The 27,671-nt window shown below is 54.4% G+C and overlaps 8 protein-coding genes across 8 annotated transcripts; 3 read left to right on the top strand and 5 right to left on the bottom strand.

Annotated features, from left to right (window-relative positions):
• Positions 1-329: 329 nt before the first annotated feature.
• On the top strand, positions 330-3,727 carry J4E93_005505 (uncharacterized protein; the record flags this gene model as incomplete). The annotated part of the gene is made up of 4 exons (XM_049343425.1): positions 330-497; positions 601-2,442; positions 2,875-3,130; positions 3,195-3,727. 4 exons carry the CDS (start codon positions 330-332, stop codon positions 3,725-3,727), a joined length of 2,799 nt encoding a protein of 932 aa, XP_049199518.1.
• Positions 3,728-4,203: 476 nt separating this feature from the next.
• J4E93_005506 (uncharacterized protein) lies at positions 4,204-5,160 on the top strand (the record flags this gene model as incomplete). Its single annotated transcript, XM_049343426.1, has 1 exon — positions 4,204-5,160. The coding sequence occupies one exon, from the start codon at positions 4,204-4,206 to the stop codon at positions 5,158-5,160; it is 957 nt and encodes a 318-aa protein (XP_049199519.1).
• Positions 5,161-5,209: 49 nt separating this feature from the next.
• Positions 5,210-6,193, bottom strand: J4E93_005507 (uncharacterized protein; the record flags this gene model as incomplete). Its single annotated transcript, XM_049343427.1, has 1 exon — positions 5,210-6,193. The coding sequence occupies one exon, from the start codon at positions 6,191-6,193 to the stop codon at positions 5,210-5,212; it is 984 nt and encodes a 327-aa protein (XP_049199520.1).
• Positions 6,194-7,154: 961 nt separating this feature from the next.
• On the bottom strand, positions 7,155-9,554 carry J4E93_005508 (uncharacterized protein; the record flags this gene model as incomplete). Its single annotated transcript, XM_049343428.1, has 1 exon — positions 7,155-9,554. The coding sequence occupies one exon, from the start codon at positions 9,552-9,554 to the stop codon at positions 7,155-7,157; it is 2,400 nt and encodes a 799-aa protein (XP_049199521.1).
• An 886-nt stretch (positions 9,555-10,440) lies between these two features.
• Positions 10,441-11,330, bottom strand: RPL15 (60S ribosomal protein L15; the record flags this gene model as incomplete). The annotated part of the gene is made up of 5 exons (XM_049343429.1): positions 10,441-10,808; positions 10,862-10,875; positions 10,929-11,071; positions 11,201-11,262; positions 11,315-11,330. 5 exons carry the CDS (start codon positions 11,328-11,330, stop codon positions 10,441-10,443), a joined length of 603 nt encoding a protein of 200 aa, XP_049199522.1.
• A 548-nt stretch (positions 11,331-11,878) lies between these two features.
• On the bottom strand, positions 11,879-12,590 carry J4E93_005510 (uncharacterized protein; the record flags this gene model as incomplete). Its single annotated transcript, XM_049343430.1, has 2 exons — positions 11,879-12,371; positions 12,421-12,590. 2 exons carry the CDS (start codon positions 12,588-12,590, stop codon positions 11,879-11,881), a joined length of 663 nt encoding a protein of 220 aa, XP_049199523.1.
• Positions 12,591-13,162: 572 nt separating this feature from the next.
• J4E93_005511 (uncharacterized protein) lies at positions 13,163-15,920 on the bottom strand (the record flags this gene model as incomplete). Its single annotated transcript, XM_049343431.1, has 3 exons — positions 13,163-13,680; positions 13,736-14,004; positions 14,053-15,920. The coding sequence occupies 3 exons, from the start codon at positions 15,918-15,920 to the stop codon at positions 13,163-13,165; spliced, it is 2,655 nt and encodes an 884-aa protein (XP_049199524.1).
• Positions 15,921-23,052: 7,132 nt separating this feature from the next.
• J4E93_005512 (uncharacterized protein) lies at positions 23,053-23,543 on the top strand (the record flags this gene model as incomplete). Its single annotated transcript, XM_049343432.1, has 2 exons — positions 23,053-23,286; positions 23,337-23,543. 2 exons carry the CDS (start codon positions 23,053-23,055, stop codon positions 23,541-23,543), a joined length of 441 nt encoding a protein of 146 aa, XP_049199525.1.
• Positions 23,544-27,671: the final 4,128 nt, after the last annotated feature.

A 27,671-nucleotide genomic window follows, 5' to 3' on the forward strand; every position in this document is an offset into this window, starting at 1 on the left:
GTAAGAATTACCCACAGGCTGTTTCCAGTATGTTTCGCACAACCATGGAGATGGCATTGCGCGCGCGTGCAGAATGGCGGCGGCATTGTTTCGAAACATCAGACTGCAACTCAGTGGAGATTACGCGCGTTCATGATCGGACCGTGACGTGTGACGACGACTATCGGTGTTGAGACCCTGGCGTTTGGGACGCAGGGACACCAGACGGAAGGCACACAGAGGGGATACAGAAAGCGCGTCCCACCTGCCCGTCGACCAAGTATGACAACTTCCGCTTCCAGCGAGGGAGTCACAGGTCGTCGAATCGCTCTTTCCTTTCCACACCCACCATGGCAGGCGATGCAATGCTGGCATTGCCAATGTCTCCGACACAGTCGCCCAAGGAGTTTGGAAGTGCCGCCGTACAATGGGCATGCACGCGAAGAGGGAGGATGATGGTCTTGACGATTGCACTTCTCACGGTTCTGCTTGGACTGACGGGTATGAGGAATCATGAGGTACGTTTAACCTGATACAGACACCAGAAAAGACGATGTCGAGAATACGACATGCCCCGCCAGACCTGAACGTCATCATTGGGGTCCAAGCTAACTCCAACAGGCCATATCTTCACGATACCACAACTTCTCCTCGTACTACCCATGGCGACCGTATCTCCAGCCCCTGCCCGACATCGTACACTCGCCATTCAAGACCCCCTCGAACACTACGCTGCAGATCGAGAATGGCGAACTCGACCACGTCCCGCCGAAGCTCAAGAAGACGACGCCGAACTTCCACCTTCTCATGCCTGCCGAGCGCGATACAGACGGCTTCTGCAAGACGACTCTGTCTGCTATGCTTCTCCACTACCCTCCACCGACTGCGGTACAACTGAATAAGCCATATGAGTCGGATTTCAAGTGGGACAGGGATACACTGAACAGCACACTGCATTACCTGAGTAACGAGAAGCTCGTCAAAGATCATGACTTGGTTCTCATCGTGGACGGACAACAGTCGATGTTCCAGCTGCCAAGCGATGTGGTTGTCACGCAATACAAGAGGCTGTTGGCAGACGCCAACATGCGGCTGCTGAAGAAGTATGGTATTAACAAAGATGGCTACCAAAAGTTCAACCAGACAATCGTGTTCGGCGCGGAGAAGATCTGTGAGAACGATGACATGGCCTGCAAGTATGTGCCTCAATCGATACTCTCGGAGAGTACATACGGAAGCGAGAACGGTCGACGCATATCAGATACCCCGGCGAAGTTCATTCACTCCAAGATGGTCATGGGCCCGGCGAGCGACTTGAAGATGCTATACCAGCTCGCCCTCGAGAAGTTCATGGAGGGCAGAAGTCAGTCGCAGACGGTGCAGTCTGTATTCGCGACTCTCTTCGCCGAGCAGCAGCTGGGGAGAGATGCGGAGGAAGTGGCGTCGAAGCATACGGGAACCAAAGTCAAAGAATACCTCACGGGCAGAGCGAGCACGTCAGAAGCCGAGCGAAGACTGGAGCATGCCAACGCTGAGTTCGCGAACACTACACGACATGAGTTTTCCGTCGGCCTGGACTATACCCACGCGCTCTTCCAACCTTTGGACTACTGCCTCGAAGACGAACTAGTTCCTGTTTTGCATGACAACTCGACCGACTTGTCGCAATACAGCCACTCCGACTCAGACGCCCGTTATCTCTCCCTCCCTGTCGCCCTCAACGAGACCAAGACCCCATTCTGGCGCCCCGACTTCGTCGAGCACAACCCGTCTCCCAACGAAAAGCCGGCATACATTGACAATCTGGAGTTTACACTAGAGCTCGATGGCCTGCCGAGCCGCAAGCTTTCCTGGGAAAGCATACCTCTGATCCAGAACACATACTCCGGTTCGGTTCCCGCCATCATCTTAAGCAGCTCTTCGCACTCGAGCGGCGAGCGTCCACCATCCGCCAACATAACCTGGGACAACTTGTGGTACTCAGACCACAAACGCGCCATGTTGAGAAACTACTTCCGCGCACCTCAGTCTTCCGACGGCTACCACAACCACCTAGTCGGCGGCGATCGCTACTGGGACAACCGCGGCGGACGAGGCGGCATATGGACCGAAGCCGAGCAAACCTGGCTGCCCTGGGGCGAAGTGGATGGCGTCTGCGGCACGCTGCCCCAACTCAAGGAAGTGTTCAACGATGGCAAGGGCGTGTGGCTACATGAGCTCGAGCAGGACAACGAACAAGGCCGTCTCAACGAGCAGGAGGAGCTTCGGCAAAAGCAGGAAGAAGCCCGACTCAAGGACATAGAAGCGTTGGTTAAGGCGGAACAGGAGGCAAAAGAGAAGACCGAGCAGAAAGAGAAGGAGAGTATTGACTTTGAGAAGTTGAAGGAGCTCCAGGATATGGAGGCGAAAGACGGGCAGAAGGTTGAGAGGAGGAGGAAGAGATGGAATGTTGTCGAGGAGTGTGTAAGATACTGTTAGTGGGTCTGGTTTCTTCTATCTGTTATATATCCCGGGCTTTCGCCGTCTTTTCTTTTCTGTTTATTGGGTGGATGGGTCTGTTGTATGATAGTTCACGCCTTTTCAGGTGCAATCTCATGATGTTTCTCTGTTATGGTAGTATCGTCCTGTAGTGTTTGTCTCTTGGTGCAAGACACGAGACTCAGCCACGTGCACGAACGACAAGCCTCACAAATAACCCAAGAGATAGATATACTTCTTCATGCTACCTTGGTCGCACTGCTACACAGGACTCAACCATGGCGACCGATTCGATCATGGCTACCGAACCAACCAAGGCGCCTTACCCCTTCGTTTACATTTACATCGACGCGATGAGCTTCCCAGTACATACATACACCCAATTTGCGTTACCAGCCAGACACTAACACGAATCAGTATGCCAACGAACTCGTCCAAAGCAACACTAAAGCCAACATGGGTCCGAAGTTGGAAGCCCTCATGCGTACTTGTCTCAAGAAGCACTCGAAGAAGCTGCCGAATGTCGACCTAGAATCGTGCGTACTATGGGTAGACGTCCTTATAAAGGCGGAAAACGGGGATTGTCCACCAGCTATGCTCCGGTTCTGTGAGGACGTGACTGGGGTTCATGACTCGAAGATATTCTTGTTGATGGACGGCAAACGCAGGGAAGGTGTGCAGGGTAAAGTCCACCGTGGGAACGCTGTGATTCAAACCATATGGCTAACTATTGACAGACGAACCGGATGAGGTACCCAACGATCCAATGTGCCAGTTTACTCTCCTCGCTACCCGGAGGCCAGATCAACTTGAGGTGTTCACGAGGAGGGATAGTAATTGTATGATCACAGACGAGCTACCTGGCTACGTACCCGTCAACGCAGCGGGCCAGCGTGTCGACGAAAATGTCGTTCAACGACCCGCTGACTCCTGCTTTGGCGACTATCTCGGACACAAACGCCGGAATGGTAGAGTTCGTAGCTGCTATCACTACCACCTGGGCGACGGATGCGACGGCGAGGAATGCCAATACGATCATAGCGAGATCACCGACGATGTGTTGAGCGTGTTGTGGTTTCTAGGTCAGAGAACACGCTGTGTATATGGCGGTGCGTGCCGACGTATGAACTGCTTTTTTGGACATGTCTGTCATTGCAAGGACTTCGGAGGCAAGCATCCGAAGTGCAAGTTTCAAGACGGGGAACATGGGGTTGACCAGACGGTTCATCATTGGGAGATGGGGAGGCTACACCATGATAACATGGTTTAGTGTGATTGGGTGAATAGACGGATACGGCAGGGTGGTGGAAGATGCGAGGAGATGACGTTGTGGCTGCGCTGATAATTGGTGTAAGTGTGATAGGCCATCGAGTATCTCATGTGATTCTGGGTGTTCGACGGCAGAGTGGATACATAGGGTAGGCAACTACGGTAACCACGTTTTGCAACAAGCGAAAGACCTCCGAGGATACGTCGCTACCCTGGTTGGGAAACAGAAAGAGTGACGTATCGTACAAATCCTCAAAAGAAGTTCAGTTAATACCATTAGGAAAGACCTGACTGGCCAGCCCACTTAACTCAACCACGGAAAGACAAGAGCAATATACCACAGCACCAATTTGACACCAAATATATATTTGACATGCCGCACATACTTCTAATCATTACAAATTTTCTCCACTCCAAAACTTCTCACTCCTACCACTTTCACCAAAACCGTCAAGTACGACCACAGCACCACCCAAAATGTCCACCACACCACCCAAAACCGGCCTCCCAACCACCCGCCGCCTATACACCCCAAACTTCTCCATATCCCCCCTTCACGCAGAAGCCCTGTCAAACATCTACGCCCCCATCACCAAAGATCTTTTCCTCTCCAAACCGCCATCCTGGAAAACAGACTCCGTCACGTCGCCCCCAAAATGGAAGGGCGAAAAACACCTATACAAAGACCCAGCCTACTACACCCTCGACCCCCGCGGCATAATCCCCTCCAAAAAGTTAGAAGCCAGGGGGTTAATCGAAATGCCCTTCCAAGCCTCCTCCACCTTCCCCCGCCTCCTCATAAACAAGACCGAATACCGCGACGGCCCCATATACCCTCAATTCGGCGATTTCCGCATCGACAAACTGGTCCGGTATGAGAAAGCCAACGTTCCGGCTAGTTGCTCTTCCATCGGCGCACCGCACGCCCGGAAACCAATCCAGGGAGCGGGATTAGTACCGGAAATGATCAACATACTGTCTAATCCGCATATCAGGAAAGGCCAGTTCCCGGCGCCGTTTTGCGAGTTGCCGGATGACAAGTTTGTTGCGTGGTTTGTGAGGAATATGGTGATGGTGGGGTGGGGGGAGTGGGAGGCGGAGGTTGAGGCGGAGAGGGTGTTGAGGAGGGGGGATGGGGAGGGTGTGGAGGAGTTGAGTGGAGTGGTTGAGGAGAAGGGGGACAAGCAGAGGGAGGATGAGAGGGGGTGTGCTTTGGCGAAGGAGATTAGGGGGAGGTTGGAGGCGATTGAGCGGAGGAGGATGGAGAGACGGCAGGGCAAAACTCAGAGGGCGGTGGAGAGGAAGAGCGGGTGTGAGGAAGTGAGGGATGATGTTTCCTTGTCGACAATGGAGGAGGAACCTGTGAAGCAGGGGAGGTATCCCGTTGAACGCAGAAAGTGGACTTGGATAAAGAAGTTCTTTTGGTGGAGATGATTCCCATCCCCTTCTACCATCCATCCTACATAGTAACGCAAGCAACCCCTTACATAACCTTCGGCTGACTCTCCGCAAGCTTGATCTTGCCCTGCTCATCATACACAATCTCCCTAATCTTAACACACCGCAGATGATTAACACCCTTACTCAAACTACTATCATGGTAGAACAGATACCACTTCCCCTTGAACTCGGCAATACTGTGATGCGTCGTCCACCCAATCACCGGTTCGAGGATCCTTCCACCGTACGTAAACGGTCCAAGCGGGCTATCTCCAATCGCATAGCACAAGAAGTGCGTGTCGCCCGTCGAGTACGAGAAGTAGTACTTCCCATTATACTTGTGCATCCACGCCGCCTCAAAGAACCTCCTGTCGTGGTCCTCCGCCTGGATAGGCTGGCCCGCTTCGTCGAGGATAACAACATCCTTGACATCCGAGGTGAAAGTCGTCATGTCATCCGACAGTTTCGCTACTTTCGCGCAGAGCGCCGGGCCAGACGACGCCTCCATAGTCTCGTAGTCTTCGCGGACAAACTTGCCCGTCTTCCAGCACTGCAACTGCCCACCCCAAATCCCTCCAAAATACAAATACGCCTGACCATCCTCATCCACGAAACTGGCTGGATCGATGCTGAAACTGCCCTTGATGGGCTCGGGTTCAGGCTTAAACGGCCCCTCTGGCTTATCGCCGCTCGCAACGCCAACGCGGAAGATACCCTCCTTATCGCGGGCCGGGAAGAAGAGGTAGTATTTCCCGTTTTTGGATGCGGCGTCGGGGGCCCAGAGTTGTTTTTGCACCCAGGGGATGTCTTCTTGCTTGAGGGCTACGCCGTGGTCGGTGACGGGGCCGCCGACTTCTTCCATGCTGAAGACGTGGTAGTCGTTCATGTCGTATTGGTCGCCGTTGTCGTTGTCGGCGATGTCGGTCTCGCGGTCGTGCGAGGGGTACACGTAGAGCTTGCCATTGAAGACGTGGGCAGAGGGGTCCGCGGTGAAGACGTGGGTTACGATGGGTTCTTTGTCTGCCATGATTGTTTGTATGTATGTGTGTATTTCAGTTTTGGTTGATGTTGGGACAGATAGTTGAATTGAATTGAAAAAAGCAGCAATGTTATATAGCTATACGTTGCCCTTCCCCATGGGCCCTTATGAATGGAGGGGTAGTCTGCCCCACGATGCGCCAGCCGCTCTGCTATTTACCCGGCGGGACGGCTATCCTGAAGCCAAGCAAATTGCAGTTGGATCCAAGACGGTCATACCACTTAGTATTGCTCAATCGCGGTACAATGGTGTCCGCTGTGGATGAAGAGATGGATGGAAGTTCGGCGTGCTGTTTAGCCGTCTATTCTTCCGCCCGCACAAGCGCGTGCTTCTAGTGCTAACTGCTAATCTGCCTCGGGTCGGCGGCGTCATGCGCTGCAACCGCGGGAGTCAAGTTCGCGCAAGATGCAGATCCAGGGTGCGGGTGACATGCAGGGAAGTAAGAAGTTGTTACGTGTATCCAAAGATTACGTTGTAGGGTTCCTACTTTTCATACCATGACCGATATCTATATTACTACAATTACACGTGCAGAACCGTGAAGACATCCAATGACGTCGCAACCTGGAAGCTGCATCGGGGGTATTAAATGCTCAGCCCAAACGCCATCGCTACCCAAGAACGTGATGTTTCTTCTTCCTCGACAGCAGTGGCTGGGGTTTTGGCGCACTTCTACCTGTCAAGATCTCGATACCGCCGTCCATATTCGGCGGACTGCGTGCAGAAGTGCGAAACGCACTCGAGATCCTCATACCAAGAACTGAACTAGACGTGCGTCGGCGCGAACTTGCCGCATGCGTAGGAACGGACTGCGTCTCTTTCAAAGTGAACTCCTGCAGCCCTTCGACAACGTCATGAACGTCCCGGCGTCTGCCCTCTCCTTGGCAACGGGCTGCTCTAGGACACGTCAGCACACCTGCAAACTCAAGCAAGCGACAAAGCGCCAAGCTCAGGTTTGTAGGGTCTGGTACAACTTCATGGTCTTGTTCCGCACATCGGCACACTGCTGCAGCGCAGTGATGTGCTTTTCTTGCGCAAGCTTCCATGTCTCCATGACACTCTCGTCCTCTTCCATCTTAGCCATGTAGCTCGCAAACCCAATTCCCCTGGTGGTCTCGCCGCGCTGGTGGATGAAGTGATGATCCAAGTCTTCCATCTCGCTGCTCCGCGCAGCAAAGTGGCCAGTAAGGACTTGACAATAGGCTCTGTAGGATTTGACATAGACGCCCATGTGGTCGAAGTACGTGTTTACGGAAGCCACATCCAGCTTGATAGGTGGGGTGGGTGCTCTAGGTATCTCTGGATACTTGAGATTCTTTGCAGCGTTTGCCTTGATGGGATGTGAGTTGGATGCGCCGGAAGGGAAGGGGAGAGAATCCATTACAGATCCCATGCCGGAAAGTCCGCCGTTCTGAGGCTCCACAACCGGATTGATCATGTCTGGACCAAGACCGTTCAGTCCTTCGGCTGGTGGTTTTGCAGTGGTCGCAGAAGGAGGTGCAGTAGCAGATCCATTCGGCGTCGCGTCTGCACCTGCCGTGTTCAATCTCGGTGATGTACGCGTTCCCTTCTTTGCGGGCTTCGCGCTTGGTGGTGGGACAGGGTCGATATCCATGGCATCTACATCACCATTTGCTGGCTCTTCTGCAAAGGCCTGGTACTTGGACCTCGCTGAGTCGGTTGATTCCTGAGGCTTCGACGCTCCGTTCTGCTGTACCGAAGCCTTTCGTGCAGCCTTTGGACGTTTCGTAGCCTCTGATGGTCGACGCGGCGATGTCTCCTTCTCCTGATTGTATACCCAGTTCGGATCCTTGAACGTCTCTTGCCAGGCTTGAGGACTGAACTTGGCAGTGTGTGGCGCCATCTTAGGTGGGGCGAAGTTGACACCCGGTGGTGGTCCCGGTGGAGGAGGAGGTATTGGCTGTCCGTTGGGCGCGACGGGAGGCGGGTCCATCGGCCGCGTGCTGAAGGGGTTGCGGTCTGTCGCATTTCGCTGTGATCTGCCGCGGGTTGGAGAGGCTCGGCCTTTTCCGTTGGCACCTTTTTGCATGTTAGGAGCAAAGTAACTGCCACTGCCTTCGAACTTGCCATGCCAGTCCGAAGGCGAGAATTTCAAGTTGATGCTTTCTTCACTCCTGCTCTTGAAGCTGTTGGGTATGTTCCCTGGCACGCCGTTACTCTGTCGTTTCGGATCAGGAGTCGTGAAGTTGCCTTCTGCCCAGGTTGGCGGAGGCGGTCTTGTGTTCTGAGGTGGTGGCGGAGGGTCACGGTGTTTGTTGCCAATGTTGGACGCTTCTGAGTCGGATTCTTCGTCGCTAGAGTCGGGATATCCATGAGCGAAAGGGTTCGGCTTCGCGCTGGGCTTCTTCCCCTGTGTTCTGCGACCCGAGTCCGAGAAGGCGCCGGCATCTTGCGAGTAGCTGGCTCGGTGCGAGTGTGTTGGCGAGTTGCGCACGCTGGAAGATCGTCCGAGACCTTCGAACATGGAGGTACGCTCGCCTGCTACGTGGGAGTGGTATGGCGTGCGCACGCGGTTGGCTTCTGAATATGGGACGTCGTCGGCATGGCTATCCGTATCAGGAGTCGTGGACATAGGTGGGGTCGGAGCCGGACGGGCATAGTTCCTATACGCTGACCGCGCCTGGCCTTCATCGACGCCTGGTGTTGATGGGTCAAAGCCAGTCTTGGACGACGGAACCCGGGTGCTCTGGCTGCGGCCAAAGGGAGTGCCATTGGGGTTGTTCTGCGGATTGGTGTGCGGACTACTCTGAGCGCTTGGGTTGTGCTGTCGAGGGTCCTCGCCTCGTGGCTGCTTCATCTTCTGCCATGCTGTGAAGACATTCGCGCGAGCCTCTGCATCCCTGGCCTTTGTGTCCGGTCGCTGCGCTGTTGGCGGCGCGCGGAAATTCCTGCCCGAGAACCTGTCCGCACCGGTGTTGTATGTGCTGTGGTGTTGCTGTGGTGGGGGAGGGCGCTGGGCTTGCGGCTGCGGTTTCGGCGGAGGTGCGCGATAGTATGAGCCCTGTGGGGTAGTTGTAGTGTATGCGTTCCTGGGAGGCGGCGGCGGTCTCGTTCGCGGTGTGTTGGGCGTGTGGCCAGGAGCAGATACATTGCGGTATTTCCTTCTATCGGCGTCGTACTTGGCTCGTAGGCTGGCATCGCATAGTATCTCGTGTGCGGCCTGAATCTCTTGGAAGCGGACGACGAATTCGGCTTCGCGCCCAGGGTTGCGATCTGGGTGATACTGCAGCGCCAGCGTTCGGAAAGCCTTGCGGATCTCGTTCTCGCTGGCCGTCGGGGATACCTTCAGGTCGGCATAGTAGTTTCGCGTGGCATCGGCTTTGACCATGGCGGCGGTATTCGCAGAGAGAGGTGAACGAGGAGGCTGGCGGGAGGTTGCACAGTGCGCGCACTCTGCCCTTGTAGGCAGCTCTAGTCGTCAAGCAGCCTGGTGGGGGTTGCCCGTTGACTGCCTTGTCGTGTGGCAGGGCAGTGCTGCTCAGATGATGCTGGCTGCGCGTGGACGTCGGCACATTGTGTAATGGAAGCTGAACCACGGAAACGGCAAAAGTCTGGATTTCTCACCCTGTCAGCCGCATGTCGTCAGTGTTGCAGAGAGGTGTGGTTACCCTTTGCGTCTATTGGAGCTGCAGTCGCTTGTTGCGCTGGCGAGGTGCTCTGCATGTGTTTTGGGCTGATGTTTTGGCTGAGAGGGGCCTACGGCAACGCTTAGCAACGCCCGACCTGGCCACGACAAGAACCCTGTATTAATTCCTTCTGGCCTCTCGAAGATAATTTATGTCGCAGTTATCCAAGCGTGCACGGAAATGGCCACAGCGAGTACAGCGCATTAACCTTGGTTTTGCCGTGTGTCTGACGTCGATGGTGCAGCTGTCTTACCAATACCGGTACCGGTCAGCTACCCATGTGAAAGTCCTGTTCGCTCTTGGCTATAGCAAGGCACACTCGCTCCTCCGAACATGGTCAATACGACGCCTTCTTCAACCGCAGCAGCATCTTCACGTTTGCTACCTGACATTTCACATTGCAATAGATGAAAACTGAAGTGTTGTCTTCGTAAAGATCATGAATCCGGTATGATTTTGAAAGTCCTGACAGCTTTTTTGCTGCTAGGAAGCTACGTAGCCCAGGACACCCTATGCCATTCACGCCAGCCCATACGCTGAAAACAATCGACCAGACGTTGCACCAAGCACACCATATGCTCAATGCATTTAACGGTAGCGCCAGAGGGAGAGGGTGTTGTGCCTCTTCCAGGTCTTCCTCCTTCCAGCAGTGGTGTTGTTGAACTTGTGTCCACGGCCGAGACCACGGCTCTTCTTGCCGGTGGCGGTGAGACCACGAGCCTCGCGGTGCTTGTGGACGGGCTTTGTGATCCAGTTGATGCGAGGATCGCGGCGGATGGCCTTGTGCTGGGGGTCGACGCAGATGACCTCGTAGTACTTGTAGGTCGAGTCCTGGTTGATCCAGTAGGAGTTGAGCACGCGCAAGTTGGCGCAGCGGCGGCCGATACGCTCCTCAGCGGTGGACTTGAGAGAGCGCTGGTACTTGAGCTGGTTGATACCCTGGTTGGTAGGCTTTCCTGTTCGATTGTCAGTTTTTCGTTCCATAGCAATTGGATTGCATGTTGCGTACCGTAGGTGGCGCCCCTGGAACATAATGTTAGCATAGTCCCTTTGCCCAAGATCTCGGTTGTACGTACTTGGGAGCCTGCCTCTTGCGACCTCCACGGCGGACGCGGATGCGGTAGATAACGTAACCCTGCTTGGCCTTGTATCCGAGACGGCGGGCCTTGTCGGGGCGCGAGGGGCGGCTTGCGCGGTGGATGACCTTAAGTTGGCGAAGCTATCGATGCACTCTCAGCAAAGTTCAACGAGTACACCAATTGAGACATGGGTCTCGGGATAATCATACCTCCCAGCACTGTCGTGTTGTTAGCAGAGTCCTTTGTCCAGCTCAATCGGTTATACGTACGCGAACGCGCATCAAGAAGCGCATCATGTCCGACTGCTTCTTCTTCTGAAGTTCTTCGACATCTACGGCGGATCAGCTACGAGCGGGCAATTGCGGTGTTCGGTGTGCGCTTACACTTGAGGGCACCCATCTGCGGTATTGTTAGTATAGAGTCGACGAGGTTCAGCAATATCGAGGAGACGTACCTTGACTGTTGGTTAGTAGATTGTCGACGCTGTCGTGCTGGAGGTTGCGAAAAGATGATACGACAGGTATTTCGCACTGTGTGGGCGGGGCCGTGCGAGGCGCTAGCTTGACGAGGCAACGCGCAAACTGACACGAGTCGGTCAGAAGAACATGGCCCCGCCGAGCACGACTGCGAAACCGCGAACGCCAAATGTTGGGAAAGTGCAGAGGCGATGTTCTCGTCTGACTGCATGTGACGAGAGTAGAGCGATAAATCTTGCAGATCTGTAATTTCATTCATGAGCCATGTTCAGAACTTGCTCTTGCGTGGGTTGGAGTCTGGTGTTCTGCTCGGTTCGATGTATACTCCGCATTAGGAAGTTCATCAAAATCCGTCGATTGCTTGTGTCTGCATTGTTACCACGGGCTGTGAGAACCATCGCCGTGTCCATGTACCTCGTCTTCTTCATGCCCACCCACACATCGCCTTGAACACCACAATACCGCTCATACCTAGCAGCCATCACCCATCGGCAATCCCTTGACCATCCTCTTAACACCCCTCTCCGCATACCTCAGACTCTTCTGCAGCTCATAGTTCAGCTCAACCTTCTCGCCTCGTTCCATATCCACATCGCCGTCTTCGTCCGTCGTCACAGAGTCCTCCACATCCGCTCCCAACACCTTCTTGACATTCCTCAGCGCAACTCTAGCGCCCTTCTTGAGCTGCTTGTCCGTGTCCTCGATGTCCTGCTTCCATGTGTCTGCAATAGTGTCGGGCTGCTCTTCTCGTAGTTTCGCAATCATACCGTCTAGCCTTTGGTATTCGTTGACGAGGGCCTCGGATGCGCGTAGGACGCTGGTGACGGAGGTGTAGACTGCGTTGCCTGCGATTTGAGTGCCTGCGAAGGTTTCGGGCTTGCCCTTTGCTGGCCGGTTGGGGGTTTGCAGGGCTTCGAAGATGGTGGAGGTGAGTTCTTCGCGACGGCGCTCTTCTTCCTTCTCGCTACAGTAGCTGTTAGAGTAGTATTGCAGATGATGAGAGATTGACTCACGCTTGGAGCTTTCGCTGTGCTAGTAGTGCGTTGTACTTCTTCTGATCGGCATTTATCGTGGCGCGGAATTCCTGCATCTGGGTTTCATCTTTCTTTGGCTTCTCGAGAAGACGACTGAGTGAAAGCATCTGCTGGCTCTCAGGCGCGGGTGAGGCATGTCGGCGCGCCATGGTTGGGATGGTATGTGAAAAGGTGAGATGGTATGGCACATTGGTGAGGAAGGTGCCACCCGGTGTCAATATCTGAGGTAGGCGTGTAGGCCACATCACACTTTTAGTTGTCAGAAAAATCCTGAAATGTAGGCCGGGAGGATCTCAATCAGCCCACGGGCTTCAGGAATTTTTTCTCTGGGGTGCCGGGAGGTATTCAAGGTGTTGAAACACTTCACGAAAATTAGGCCAGGAGGTATTCAGTGATTTTGGCAGAGTCATCTCAAACCTGATATATAGGCCTGGCAGATACCACAACATTCACAAAAGACAGTTTTTTGGTGCCAGAAGCATTCTCATTTCGCCACATAGGCATGATATATAACTAAAATACACGCATTCATGGGGATTTTTGGTGGTGAAAGCAAGAAAAATCAAGCAAAATCAGGAAGGGGAAATGACTTGCCTCACCGGGCAGTCTACATAAGCCTTGGAATCATGGGTGAAAAGGAAATGAAAAGGAAATACCATATAATGATCAAAACCCGAAAAGAAACCTTGAAGAGAACTTGACTTGACAGTCAATTCTGTCTTCAGTTACCGAAAGACAAGTTGTGCATGGCACCATTCAAGGTGCTGTCAGCGCCAGTGGTGGGGCGACCACGTCCTCCTGAGGCGCCATAGTATCCTCCAGGAGCAGCTGAGGTGTACTGGGCATTGGCGTAGGCGTTAGTGTAGCCACCACCAGAAGAGTACGAAGCGCCACCGTTGTACGCGTTGTGGTGCTGATGACCGAAGGCGTGGCCGGTACTGGAGGTGTAGTTGCGCGAGGCAGCGTATCCAGCAGTAGTTGTAGCAGGCCCATACCCTCCACCGTATGACGAAGTGTAAGTCGAAGGCGGATAGTAGGCTCCAGCTCCATAGTTCATCGGGCTGCCGCTCGCAGTGACGTTGGGGTAGTAGTTACGGTACATCTGCTGCTGCATCTGCTGACCGTGGGACCAAGGCTGCATGTTGTATGAGGGCTGGGTAGGGTAGGCCGGGATCTGGTGGGAGAACGCGTGGAAGCCGTCGTCGTAGTTACCGTAGTTGCTCTGGGTGCGAGCTTGACCTGAGCGATAGTTAGCAATCATACACACGTAGCAAGGAGACGACGATGGACTTACCGTACTGCTGGGCCGGGCGCTGGGTGTTGGAGCCGAAGCCGGGGCCGACAGAGGAAGAAGCATTGCCGTTGTTGGATGTAATGATGGCTCCAGGACCGATAGCAGAAGGCGGGGGAATCTGAGACATGCCGGCAGGGTTGACGACTGATGCAGGGTTCACAGCCGACATCCAGATGCGGACCTTGTACTGCTTGAACAGGTCGGTGACGAGCTCGTTGAAGTTGACATACGACTCGGCGTAGTAGAAATAGGTAAGCTTGTGGTAATCACTGAAGATGTTAGTATGATGAACAAGAAGGTGAACATGTCTGACTTACGCCTGGTACTCAGCATCGAGGATCTCCATAGGCAGCTTGTGGTCAGCGGCCTTCTGAGCTCCGAGACGCTTGGCCTTGGCCTCTCCACCCTCCTTCTCACGTAGCGCAGAGATCTCATGGGCCTGAGCGAGACGCTTGATCATCTTCGGCTTGAACGGTTCAGGCTCTCCCGAAGCAGTAACTGGGGTGCGGCTCATGGGGTTCGGGAATCCGTTAGCACGGGCGAGGGCGCCGAGCATGCCGGAGTCGTTCTGGGTGCCGGCCAGGGAGTACTGAGAGAACATGACGAGCCAGCGGAAGTGCTCCTCGTTGGCCTCAACCTTGAGCTTCTTAGCCTCCTCCATGGTCAAGTCGGCATGAGTGATCTGGCCCAGGTCGCATCCACGGTCGCCTTCAGTGATGACAAGGTCGCCACGACGGATCTCGAGGCCGGTGTTGTCGTAAAGGTAGTAGATGTCGGCACGAGAGCACTTGAAGGTGACAATGTACAAGCGGCGAGTGGGGTTTCCGATTCTAGGAGGGACCGCGTAGGGGTTGCCAGCAGACATGGCCATGTTGGGCACGACAGGATCTGGGTGAGCTGCCGAGATGGCGGAGGAGTTGATAGCGCGCGAGGCCGGGCCGTAGCCAGTGAAGTAGGCAGAGGCGTCGAAGGGCTCGTCATCCTTGTTGCCACGTGGGCTCTGGCGGGGTGAGACGTACTCCTCCTCTTCTTCCTGAGTGTTGCTCAAGGTTGAGAGCGGCATGGCTGAGTTGTAGCTACCGTAATGGGCGAACGAGTGACGGCGGCCGAGGGGGTCCATCTCAGCAGGTGAGATGTTGCCTGTGGTCCACTGGGGCTTCTGAGGGCTGTCCACGATCTCGACTTCGTGATCACGGTTGAGGACACCGACGTGCTCGCTGAAGCGACGGGTAAGGCCTGGGCCAGGACGGTTGACCGCAGGCTCAGTGTCGTCAAGCTCTTCGATGGCATACTCACCGGCGGCGTTGTAAGAGGTGTTGCGCAGACCGGCAGTCGTCTTGCGGCGCTGCTGCTGGAGCTGGGAGACAGGGGAGCCAGTGGAGGTAGCCCTGCTGCGGGCGCGAGCGTTCTCCATGGCGGCTTGTTTGAGCAATGCTTGTTTCTGCTCACGCTCCCAGTAACCGGCGGGCAGGCGGACTCCGTGCTCTGAGCCGTTGGAGGACTCGATCTCGTCGGCGTCGTCTTCACGCAGCTGCGAAAGGCCGACAGCGGACTCACCAAGAAGGCTGGGCTTGGATGGACGGTGGCGGAGGTTGGCGCTGGTGTTTGGCTGACGCGAGAAGCGACTGACAGGACTGTGCTCGATGTCGCCTTGACCTATGCTATAGGACTGGGAACGGACAGCCTTGCGGAAGGGATTGGGAGCTTGTTGGTTGAGCAAAAAGCCAATACCGTTACCGTCGTCGCCTTCAACTGTGGTGGGAGAGGGGATAGGCTTGTCGGTGGGTGCAAAGGCAGATGTAGGGGAGGGAGCGATCTCTTTGTTGGGTCGATTCAAACCGTTGAAGCTAGGCGTATTCCAGGGGAACGACGACGTGGACGGGCGGGACTGCTGGGGCAACTCGAGTGACGGTGTTGTGGGCTGCGAGCCGGCAAACGACACCGAGGGCAGCGAGAACTTCCGGTTGGGCTGGATATCTTGGAGCCAACCAGAAGAGGGACGTCGAACACCGAGAGGGTAGGAGCCTTGCGCAGGGCGAGTAACGACTGGCACGTGCTCGCGGTCGTCGTCGCTGGACGCCAAGACATCGCTGTCAGGGGTGGGACGTCGGAGTTGCAACTTCGACTTCTCGAGCGCTGAACCACCGACGGTCAAGCCGCGGTTGTAAGGGTTATTACTCATCATGGATGGTCTACTTTGAAGACGTCAGTGATCTCCTTGTCATGGATGACAGAACAGTGGCTGGACGTACCTTGAAGAGTTGCAGGATTGGGGATGAATAGGGGGGTGTCTTGATGCACACTACCTGCACACGGAAGATGTCTGTGATGCACAGGGTAGATGCTATGTTGCGTGGTCGAGGGTGTAAGAAGATGTAATGTCTAGGCAGGTGGTGTGTCTTTATGTCTCCTTCACCTCTAATCGCAAACGCGCAATATGTTAGCGCCGACGTCATCAGAAGGGGCGATAAGGAGCGGGGTATCAAGGGTGAGACAGGTAAAGGCAGCGGTGAAGGTAGACGTGAGGGCATTCGTGCGGGCATACGTGGGGGCAAACGGTGAAGGTGGCCAGCCAGCGTAGGTGAAGGGCGGGGCACTCTGATGGCATGCGGCCAGACCACGATGCAAACAATGGGAGCGCCGGACGTGCCCGAGAAGCGGAAGGTGCTGAGATGAGATGAGAATACATACCTGGACTGTAGATTTCGGAAGCAGATGTGTCTATCGCTAGATGCGTACTTGACGACCTGAAGACAGCGTGTATGGTGCTGATGCGGCACTTCAGGACGTTTAGGGGTTGTAGAAAGCCGTGAAGCAACCGCTCCTGCAAGCAGAATCGGATGCAGGGCGTGATGAGGGTTGTGGGAGTGAGATGATGGGAAAGATGGTGGTGGAGGAAGAAGGAAGCAGAAAACGACGCCAGCTGCGGGGTTTTACGAGCCAGCACCGAAATGCGACAGTCAGCTGGCTTGATTACCGCTTTCAAGCGCTGGAGGAAAGACCGTTGGCGATGCTCGAGGCAGGAACGCCGTGCACGGATGGCTTTAGATATTACTGTCGGCCAGTCGTCTTAGCAATGAACATAGGGGCCAGGAAGAGGCCACGCTGAAGAATAACAGGATGAAGACAGCAGAAAGCTTGAATTGCTCCCAATGATCCTCCTCGTAGGAACGTAGAATGAAATGATGCTGCTGTTCGAGTGACAATGCTCAGGAGAGTTGGCTTGCTGTCGCCCCGCCCACACACACCATCTGGACACCCCCGAGAACTTGATGCAAGCAGCTCTACCCGTCAGAACATCCTACAGAGACTCTTCCGAGGCGAATAGGGTGCTTCTGCATGTCCAGAGTCGTGATGCAGTGCGTGGTGTTGATGGCGCTGACCTGCTCCCGCACGACCTCAACTCCGCCAACGCCGGTACATACCCCGACATCTTCCACAACACCACTCGCCCCCGAACAGCGCTCCTGAGAACCGTATGCAGGGACGCTCACACCGAAGAGAGCAGCTGCAGTAAGGAAAAGAAAGAAAGAAAGGCTGACTCTGCTTACCTAGTTAACAGAACTTTGTCTAGAGAATTACGCGACGCGGAGCTCGATGCCCAAAGCAGATCTATCGGGAGAAGGGCGGTATATCCTATCCGACATCGTCAGCCTCGTGGTAATTGCATACACATGCACGACATCGCAGAGCCTGAATACGCCGCAGACCCGCCGCCGCAGCAGACGGGCGCGACGACGACGTGCGCACGACGCGGAATGCCAAAGGAAGGGATACATACCTGGTATATTCTATCCCACAATGACTCTATTCAAACAAACTGATTTGGAAGCCGATTAGCACTGGACGAGAGCCCCAAGCTCTGCGACACGAAGCTGCGCGGGCACAACCGTCGCAGATCGGCGAAGACATACCTCAAAACGTCGCAAACCAAGCGCCAAACTCTTGAACCAGTCTATCCCTAGTCTTTCTTCTCGAAGATATCGAACACGAACACGATCCGCTATGGCATCAGTCGTCGCATGGAATCACACAAGCCTAGGATCGGCAAGAAGGCACCGGGTCCTTGGAGTGTGGGGAAGCGCCACGCTGCTAAACCCAAGGCTGTCCCGCAGATCAAGGACAGATGTTCGGAGGATGGACGTGCGACTACTAGAGCAAGCACATGTCGCCCTCTGACATGGACGGCAGAACAAGAGAATATAATAGGGAGGGCACCGTCCGCAGAGGCCAGACTGACAGCAGCAGAGTTTCGCCTTGGCGATCGTTCGAAACGTTGGGAAGCAGACGCGGCAGACACCCTGCGTTCCGCGCGCCTTGTCAGATCAGGAGACGACTCCACCAGCCCAAGCGCGGCGAGCTTACGGCGATCTCAAAGACTTCGAAATGTGGCTGACAGGGAGGCAAGAGGAGGAAGGCGAGGCAGGATGCTCATTACAGGAGACGAGACGTAAGTCTCTGAGACAAGCAGACATGCAACGCCTTTGAGGCTTCTGCAGCTCACCGGGCTGGCCAAGGGTCAGGGGCTTGTGAAGGGTCGTTGCGCAGGAAATGCGGAGACGGCCATCCCAACTTTGGCTAGCCGTGTATGCTTCAGGCGAACTCCTGCAAATTGCTGCGCTGTTGGGGGGTAGCGAAGCTCGCCGGACAGGGCCCGGTTCACCCAACCGTCGGTCTTCGTCAAACCTCTTGTAACCACCTCTCGACAACACAGCTTCATCGACTTTCAACAGGATTCATCCTTCTTCTTTAGCCCAATTCCTGATCGACGATGCGTTGGGCTGCATGGCTGGGGTTTCGTCAACGAACCCCTCATTACTTCTGTCTGGACTCGGTTGGGCCCGTCGGAAGACATCCATCCCTTCTCTTCTAGGGCTTCATGCTTGCTGCACGCCATTCTGTTTCGCTTCAAGCGCCATCAGTCACGCTGCATCCCCGTCAGGCTATCGCACCCCGGAACAGCTTAAGCAGCACTGCGGACACTTTCAGCCCTAGAGTGTAACAGGTCACGCGGTCTCGACGACAACCATGGCCTCAATACTAAGCTCTTTAGCTGCTTGACGCACCCGCGGCATGCCCCGCTCAGCGCGTTGATCTCTGTGGACACGTCTGGGCCTCTCCTATTCGACGCCGCCCTTGATATACGTATCGCAACCGATGGCTACACAACGAGCGTTCCTGGAGCTAACGAACAACATATCCCGCGAAGACTCCTGAGTGGTTCGCGACATGTTCGCCATCTGCAGCCGACAGGGTATTACAGTGTGTCTTTGGCCGGTGTCGAGCACACGAAGCACGGCATGCTGTTGGACAGTCTCCTCTTTCGGCTCTGCATATTGGCTGCGAGGCATCCTGACAACCCCGCATTTTGCGCACAGCATTGGCGTTATTGAGGACAACCAAGCTCCGCGGTACCTCCAGTCAACGATGCGCCCGCACGTTTGTTCGCCGCCTGAGGCCCTGTCCAAACGGTCGCTCGTTCTTCGGCCTTGGGCTTTTGGAATTCTGTTTGCTGTTGCAGAATGTTTGCCAGAATTGCATGCTGCTCTTAGGTACGTATGGTATTGCCACAGATCGGGCTGCCCGACTCGAAGGAACCCTGTCGCAACCGACGTTTGTGAACCTCCTTTGGGATACCGATCAAGTGCTCGGTCCGATGTGGAGGCCATCCGGCTGTCACCGAACGGCATCGTAAGTACCTTGCCCCGTTGTTCTGATCCGCATCCCGGTCAAAGGAGCATGCCCCTCGGCTTCCTATGTACCGCATGGTTGTGGCGATGCCTGGTGCATGCTCGTATTGGACCTCCCTGATGGGATTTGCAAATTGCGTACACATGGACCATTCTCCTCGTTGTTGATGTCCCAGCCTACCACAGGAAGCCACACCAACCTCGAGAGTGGCGTTTGTGTTGTGACGACTCGAATCTCGCAGGGGTATCGTTCGCAGTCGCGCGGGGTACGGTTCAGGATCCGCCAGCGAGTATCCTCGTCCTGGTCTTGGACGGATTCCCGCGGGGTTGGTCATTGCGTCTGTTCGACTATGGTGTCCGCTTCCGAGAGCCGCTTCGGTTTCAAGGGATAAACTCTGTTCGTGTTGAGTCCAATGGTCGCTAACCTACTTCTATGTTGCCTGGTTAGCCTCTCGTATCCAAGAACAGTATTCCGAAGGGGTGACTGCGTTGACATGATGCCTCGCCGTCGCGTGCAGGATGTGTTGCAATCACGGTTGCGGAGTATCGAGGGACTTCCGCTCAGCTTCTTTGTTGTCTAGCCAGCCCTTTGTTTTCAAGAGTAGCATGCCGGGTGTAGTGCGCGCCTTGGAGTGGTCTGCCGCCGTCTTCGAGAAGACCTCTTGTTGCCATGGCCGCGGACTCGTGTAAGATGGTTCCCGATCAGGTACCACGATGTTATCGACCTGACAGCCGGTCATGGTGCGAGTTGTTCGACGATGTTGAGCATGAGGGTGTTTTTCGCATCCGCTGAAGTCTTCTCCGCGCGGAGGCGAAGTGGAGGGCGTGGTTTCTTCGGCTTGCCGTCTGGTACGTGTGGCGGGGAGGCCGCGAGGCGGTCTCGTTGCGCACGTTGCCGTTCCTACACTTTTGGTAGAGCTCTCTGTGGTATGGAAGTCCATGACGGAGTTGAGTATGCGCCGCCTGGGCGGCAACAATCCTGTGGTTGCAAATTGAGGGAGCGATTTGCCGAAGTCGAGAAGACCTCGCTGAACTCCCGAGGCGGAGGCGCAGGGAGTCGACGCCGCCCATGTTTAAAGAGAGGGACTACAGCCTCCTGATGGCTTCACAGTGGCTGCATCGGGGGTTGGTGGGCTCAAGGGGGTGGGGTGATTTGAGAGGTTTTGGTCGAGGCTCGAGCAACATCACGCAAAACACCAGCGCTTGCCCGAGGAAAGACCAAGGCCAACATCACAACATCATAACAACATCACAACACTATGTCAAGGGGTATAAGGGAAGGCATCTTGGGGCCAAGGGCTTCTACATAGCCTCCGCCTTTACCTTTCGTGCAGGGGAAGGAGGGTGGTGCTAGGACTCTGTCCGTGGGATGAGGCCAGACCTTGGGTAGCCAGGAAGGTAAAGCTGGACAACATCGAGGTCACTCAAAGGGTGCAGCGACCAGCACTGACCTTCACGGAGGCAAACAGGCTTCTGTGGAAGTGCTGAAGAAGGTCAATGTCTCCTAGATGTCCTCCCAAACTGCCGCCTTCCCTGTGGATTCTCTTTGCGAGCTCCTGGTTTGCCTGCTCCGCTTTCCCCGGCCTCCTACCTCCGCTTTGACCCCTTCGGCAGCCGACAAGCCACTTTTTGGCTGAAAATTTCAGCTCCAACGCCTCCGTCTTTCCAACACCACCACCACCACCGCCGCCCCCGCAACGCAATGGCCATCCAGCTGGCTCCTGCCTCCTTTCCCCACGGTCGTCGATCACGCATAGTGACTACAAGCTCGATGTAGTTGCCCTTCGTCGGAGCGAAACTCCCACCTTGAGACTACATTGGAGCCTCGAGTCGAGAACAGTATGAGGATAAATGAGCTCGGGCGGCTACACAAACATGGCCGATGCTCGAGGATATTGCTCAGCTCCTCCCCCAAGAGCCAGCTCATGCGATGCCGCGCCATCGCGATTGAAATCGTCTGCGTCTGCTTAACAGTATTACAACAAGTCCTTCCTGGACAACCGACATAAAGCCACTTTCTCAAGGCCGTTTCATGGTATGGGAGGGGGCGACTTGGTACACGCCGCTTGTTGGCGCTGTCGAAGGAATGTCGAAGATCAATGCGTCCATGTTACCCTCCTGCTCTCGGGCAGCGATGGGTAGCTGGACGGCCAATCTGAAAAAGTCGCCTAGACTGAGACTCTTGTCTTTGCAATACAGATACGGGTTGGACATTACTACGTAGATGAATGATATATGTTCTCTATATTGAGTTGCACTTCTTCTAAGGAAAAAGCTGAACACCCTGGAGTCAACGTTGACGTCGGGTTGCCTACTTGGCATGTTTCTATCTTCATGTACGGTGCAGACCTGTTCGACTTTTGCATGAGGCGGTTGTTTTACTGGACTTTGTACTTGACCTGTAGACTATGCGCCATGGAACAATGTTAGTAATCCATCCCGCCTTGGCAAAGTCTGCGCGCATGCATGTTGCGTTGGTAAAACGACGCGAGTGCACGACGGCACAAAGAAGGTTTCTGAGAAACGTCAATATCGCATAAGGGCCGAGTGCCCAACAAAACACGTCTACTACGTTTCACGATGTCATGCAAGACTATAAAGCGCGTAAACTGCAACAGCATTTTCCTTGCGAGCGCCTTTCAATCAGAAAGATGGCATATTCCACGACTGGCTCGCCGGCGATGCTCGTGCGAAGACGATTTGCAAACATGGTCCATCCGCGTCACACAAGAGTTCGCACGGAGCGCAACGATGGCGATCACGTCGTCGATCCGGGGAGCGAGTATCCGCAGATCCAAACCTCGTCCACGTGCAAAACCAACATCAAACCTCATGTCGTCAAGACAAACTTTGCATGTCGGCGACGGTCCAGAAGCCACAGCGCATGTCATAGCATGAGCTGTTACGTAGAAGACTGCAGTAGCCCCCTCGGAGAAAAGAATTAGGGTGACGGTGCGGTCATGCGAAGGAAGCGCCTAGGGGCGTCAGCGGTGGCTGATAGCGCTGATGGACATCCCTGTGCCGACTTGCATCATCGCTGTTGTTGCGCAGCAACCAGGAGAACAGCCGCGTAACAACGTAGAATCCTATATAGTATTGGAGCAATGCTCACGCGAATGATCGTCTTTATCGCAAACAAACACCACGCAGCAATTCCAATTCCATCTTACGTCGAAGATCCGCACGTCGTGATCGGCGCTACCAACCAGGCAAGTACCGATAGTTCCGGAGAGGGAAGCGACGATTGGACCCTCATACGTCACTGCCGGTCGCCCAGGGTCCTATGACGCTGCCACAAAGACCCGCTTCCTCCCGCCAGCCGCCGATTGCTATAATTCTCCAGCCCCAGCCCAACCCTTCTGCAGCAGATCGCTTTCATCTACAGCAGCCACTCGATTCATTCATCTCCACCGCAAACCTAACGCTTTGCCAGAAACGACGAACTTGAGTTCGTTTGCATCTGTACACCACCCAACCACCACATTTTCCATATACACATCAGCAAGATGGTGTCAAGAGCTATTTCCATGGGCCTTCGCGCCTGGCAGGTATGTTCATAGCATTGACTCATCGAAGGACCTCATTAATGTCGTATAGTTGATCTGCGCCATCCTCGTCACGGCATTCATGGGCAACAACATCGCCCGCGCGTGGAACGGAACGCACTCCATCATCAACTACTCACTCTTCGTCGGTGTATGGTGGTTGTTCACATTGCTATACTTCCTGCCCACATCCTTCATCGAGAAGTTCAGCATTCCCATCGTGGACATTGCCATGGACGGACTGAGTGTCCTCTTCGGTTTCTGTGCCGCCGTCGCGCTTCCGGCATACATTGGTGCACACAGCTGCTCGAACGCCGTAAGTTGTTCTCAATCTCCATGCTCAGCGCATTATCTAACATCTCCCAGGGATACACCCGTTCCAACAAGGTCCTCAACAGCTCCGCAGACACCGAGCAGAACTGCCGTCAAGCGCAAGCCACCACCGCTTTCCTCTGGTTCGGCTGGGCCGCTTTCGTCGCCACGCTCGCCGTCAACATCATGAACGGACGCGGTAGTGGCGCCAACCTGCGCGGTGGCATCCGCCGTGGCGGTCCCTCCATGAGCCAGGTTTAGAATACCTACAAGTCTTACTCCGACGCTTCTTGGAATACCCGATCGGATGTCAGCGACGTCTGAGCCTGCCCGCACCAAGTCGCGCAGCACTACCTGGTACATGTATCATATGAAGGTGGATAATACATCGTGCTTGATGCCGATGCGTTGGATCAAGGGGAAGTTTCCTAGGATACCAGTACACGTGTACGACCGTTATGCGGCGTTTGCATTGATCTTTAGCGATTGTAATAATACTATACTTAATGATATGGAATTACGATACCCAACATCATCTCAAGCGCCAATATTCGTTCTTTGGAAGAGTCTGCTCATCATGACGTCATCTTCTTGGTTTTGGTCCGCGATATCCATTTCAGCATGGCAGCCCTCCTATCATCACTCGCTTGCCCTGCGCGCGCCTTACAGCCGTCTTACCCGCCAGACAGGAGTGGGCTTACCTCGATCTTCACACCAGTTTACGCTATCCTCTTCAGTCGGTACTGATGAGACTGTAGCAAAATCGACAACACCAACTTACAGCCGACACTTAGAAATATGATACGATGCTGACATGAATTGTACAATTCATCAAATCTATCACTTCATACATCCGTTCCGCTTCATCCAACAAGTAAAACCTCCCGCCAGACCAACGGCATGTTCTTTTTGTCCACGGCAAAACTCTCCTATACCCCTGGCGTTAATCCACAACACGGTCTCCTCGACCTCCACTATATTCACCACCTCATATCCTCCCCCCTCTCTCTTTTCTCAACACCGTTCCTCCGTCCCGCCTGCGCATCTCGCTTCCACACCTGACTCTTCGGCCACACAACAGCGTGAGTAGGTTTCGCCTTATCGGCTGCCTGGACGCGCTCAAACGTCGGCGACGTCTGCATCGTTGGTTTTGCTCCTCGGCTGAGCGTTGGTGTGGTTTCTATATCCGGCGGTACCGTGTGGTTCTCATCTGCGGGGATGAATGAACCGGATGAAATGTACCGCTTAACACCAAAGAAGAGGATGTAAACATTCACGCAGAGAAATATCGTAGCGCCATAGAACTGCGACAGGCCCAGTATTTTAGGCAGGAGTATGGCGAGAGCGAGGACGCAGATGTTGTGCAGGAAGTACATCCCATGTAGATAGAACATGGTATAGATAGAGACGTAAATGTAGTCGACATCCATTTCGTAGGCTTGTGAGTGGATATTACTCGTTAATTACCTCGCGTATAGATACTCACAATATCGCAAAAGAGCGGTTGCCTATATGGATGAGCAGAAATGGAGTTTAGCGTGGTAATAGTTGACGAAAGGAGGGAGGGGCTTCCGTGCATTCACCGATGAGATGTGGTGGTGTCTGGTTTACCGGGAGAGGCTAGAAATTGCAGGAATGTGTCAAGACAAATCAGAGCGCTCTTGCTAGAGATTTCGCGAAGGCCGTACATCTTGTGGGCGGACATGGAAGATGGCGAGATATCAAGACAGGATAGTAGGACTGACAGACATCACCGTATGCTTAAAAACGGACAAGTTTGAGTAGGTTGATGTTACTTCACGAATGGATTTACCACTGCTCGCAAGATATCGGTAGCCTATATTTGCCCGCTTGCCGTTGATATAGAGCAGCAACGCCCAGGACAACTTCCGTAGAGACATGTTTTTTTTTATAAGTAGTTCGGACACTTTATCCCACACCAAACATCTTCAAATATCGAACATACAACATGAACAATCACAAAGTTGATAGGTCAAGCAATTCTAAAGTAAATATACAGACTCAATAAAGTATATCGGAAGAAACGACGCCGAACGCCCATGAACCGGTAGTTCAATCCCACCGCCTTAGGAAGAGAGAGACCTTTGCCTCATGCCCACAACGCCAAATCACCAGGGTATAAAACACCCACCCACATGCACCCAACGACAAGGCAAGCAAGCAAGCAATCTACTCGCTATCGTCGTCGTCATCGAAGCTAGGTTCAGAAGCCTCATCCGACTCCGCCTCATCATCACTAACCACGTACTTCGCCGGCTTAGCAGCAGCCCTACGACCAGGTCGAGCAGCAGGTGCGCGAGACTTTGGCTTGGGAGTCGGCTCGTCCTCATCCTCGTCAGACAAGATGTCGTTGGCAATGGCGTCCGCATCCTCCATCTCCTCATCTTCGTCAGAGTCGATGGTGATCTGCTTCTTAGCCTTGGCAGCCGGCTTGGCGGCTTCCGCGTCTTTGCCATGCTTCTTCGCGTAGGCTTTTGCTGCGGGGCTCTGGGCAGCGGGCTTCTTCGCAACGGCCTTAGGCTTGGGTGCGGGCTTAGCGGCTGCAGCTTTGGGCTTCGCGGCTGGTTTGGTAAGTCTGCTTGCGACGGGCTTCTTGACGCCGAGATCGAAGTCGTCCTCGTCTGAGCTCATGATGGTGTCGTGGATGTTGCGAGGGGGAGGACGTTGAGGTGAAGACTGAGGCATCAGGCCCTCGTAGTTTGTGGTGTCGCCGTCGATCTCGATGGGCTCGACGGGGCTGTTCTTCTTTACAGGGGCTGCTGGGCGCGCAGTAGTAGTGGCTTTGAACATGGGTACTCCGTTTGTACCGGATCCGATGGTCTTGACCATGCTGCTAACATCGCCGAGAAGGTCATCGTCATCATCGTCGTCAGAGTCGCTGCCCATGGTGTACTTGGGGGCCTGCTTCTTTGCGCTGCGAGCAGTACGAGCGGCGATGGTCTTGGAAGGCTCCTTCGCAGCCTCCTGAGCGACTGCAGCAAATACATCTGAGTCCTCGTCGTCCGAAAGCGGATCCTTTTTGATGGCCTTTGCAGCGGCTGGGCGACCCCGTTTAGCTGGAGCTGGAGCTGGTGCAGAGTCTGCCGAAGCTGATCTACCGTCCTCTCCACCTTCCGTCTGGGGCGTCTCCTCTTTCTTCTTGACTAGATGGGTGAGCAGAGTGCCTTGCTTCTGCGGTGCAGTTGAGCCAAATGCGCTGCTGCTCTTGAGGGCTTCCGCTGCACTAGGCTTCTTGACTGGTTCCTGCTGCAGATAGCTAAGCAGCCCCTCCTTCTTCGGCTTTGCCTTCTTCTTAACCGGGCCAAAGTCGGATCCGGAGTCGTCCGAGTCGCTTCCATCTGCCTTTCTCTTCTTCTTTCCCTTGCCCTTGCCACCGCCGATACCAAGCTTGGCGGAAGGTCGGCGAGTGATGGCAGCGATCTTCTTCTTGCGCTTGACCTCTTCGTCCAGCTGGACATTCCATTCGTCCATGAAGGCTTCAAGATCGACAGTCCAGATGTCCTTTGGTGATAGCTTGATGAGAGTGTCAATCTCATGTTGCTTCTCGCCGATCTGCTTCAGAAGCTTCTCGACGCGCTCTTGGGTCAAAGACCAGATAGCCATCTAGAAAACGTTAGTTCTGGTATTGGGAAAGGATTAGTAGCACTTACACCCAGCAGATAGTCGTAGTCGTTGGCGGACACTTCCGTCTCGGCATCTTCTGAGTCATCCTCCTGGACATCCTCGACCTCACCAGCAGCCTTAGCATCCTCGACCTTGGGGAAGGGAGTGAAGCCGAGCTTCTTGAGCTCCTGAACAAGCACAGTCTTCTTCTTCTTTGACACGATGAGCTTGCCATCAATGATCATCTGAATGAACCTGGCCTGGTTCGTCATCTTCAGGTGCTCCTTCTCCATGACCTGGAGCTGATGCTGCTTTCGCTTCTCGTAGTATCGCAGACGGACGTGGTAGAACTCCTCGATGATATCGAGAACGCTTGCATACTTGTGGATGCGACCGTGTGCGTCGAAAGCGACCAAGTTGCTGGTTGATTGAGGCTTGAAGAGCTTGAACATCTCTTCCAGACCCTTGGCAAGAGCTGTTGCCATGTACTTGTCTTCCATCTTGATGATGAAGTGAACGCGGTCTGGCGTGTTGTAGTCGATGTAGTCCTTGATATATGAAGGGCCCTTCTCGGCCTTGATGATCTCCTCAAGCTTCTCCTTGAAGTCTTGTGTCCAGTAACGGACTGGCAGCTCAGTGATCTCAACCTCGTTGTCGCCAGTTTGTCGGACAACTCCAGTGAACTGGTATCGATCAGGACCGAGCACTGTCGTTGTACCAGTGAAGCCCTTGTACCACGGGATCATTGGGAGCATGTCTTCCTTG

The sequence above is a fragment of the Alternaria ventricosa genome (assembly GCF_023758065.1).
Source record: "Alternaria ventricosa strain BMP 2768 chromosome Unknown scaffold_8, whole genome shotgun sequence".
Taxonomy (NCBI): domain Eukaryota; kingdom Fungi; phylum Ascomycota; class Dothideomycetes; order Pleosporales; family Pleosporaceae; genus Alternaria; species Alternaria ventricosa.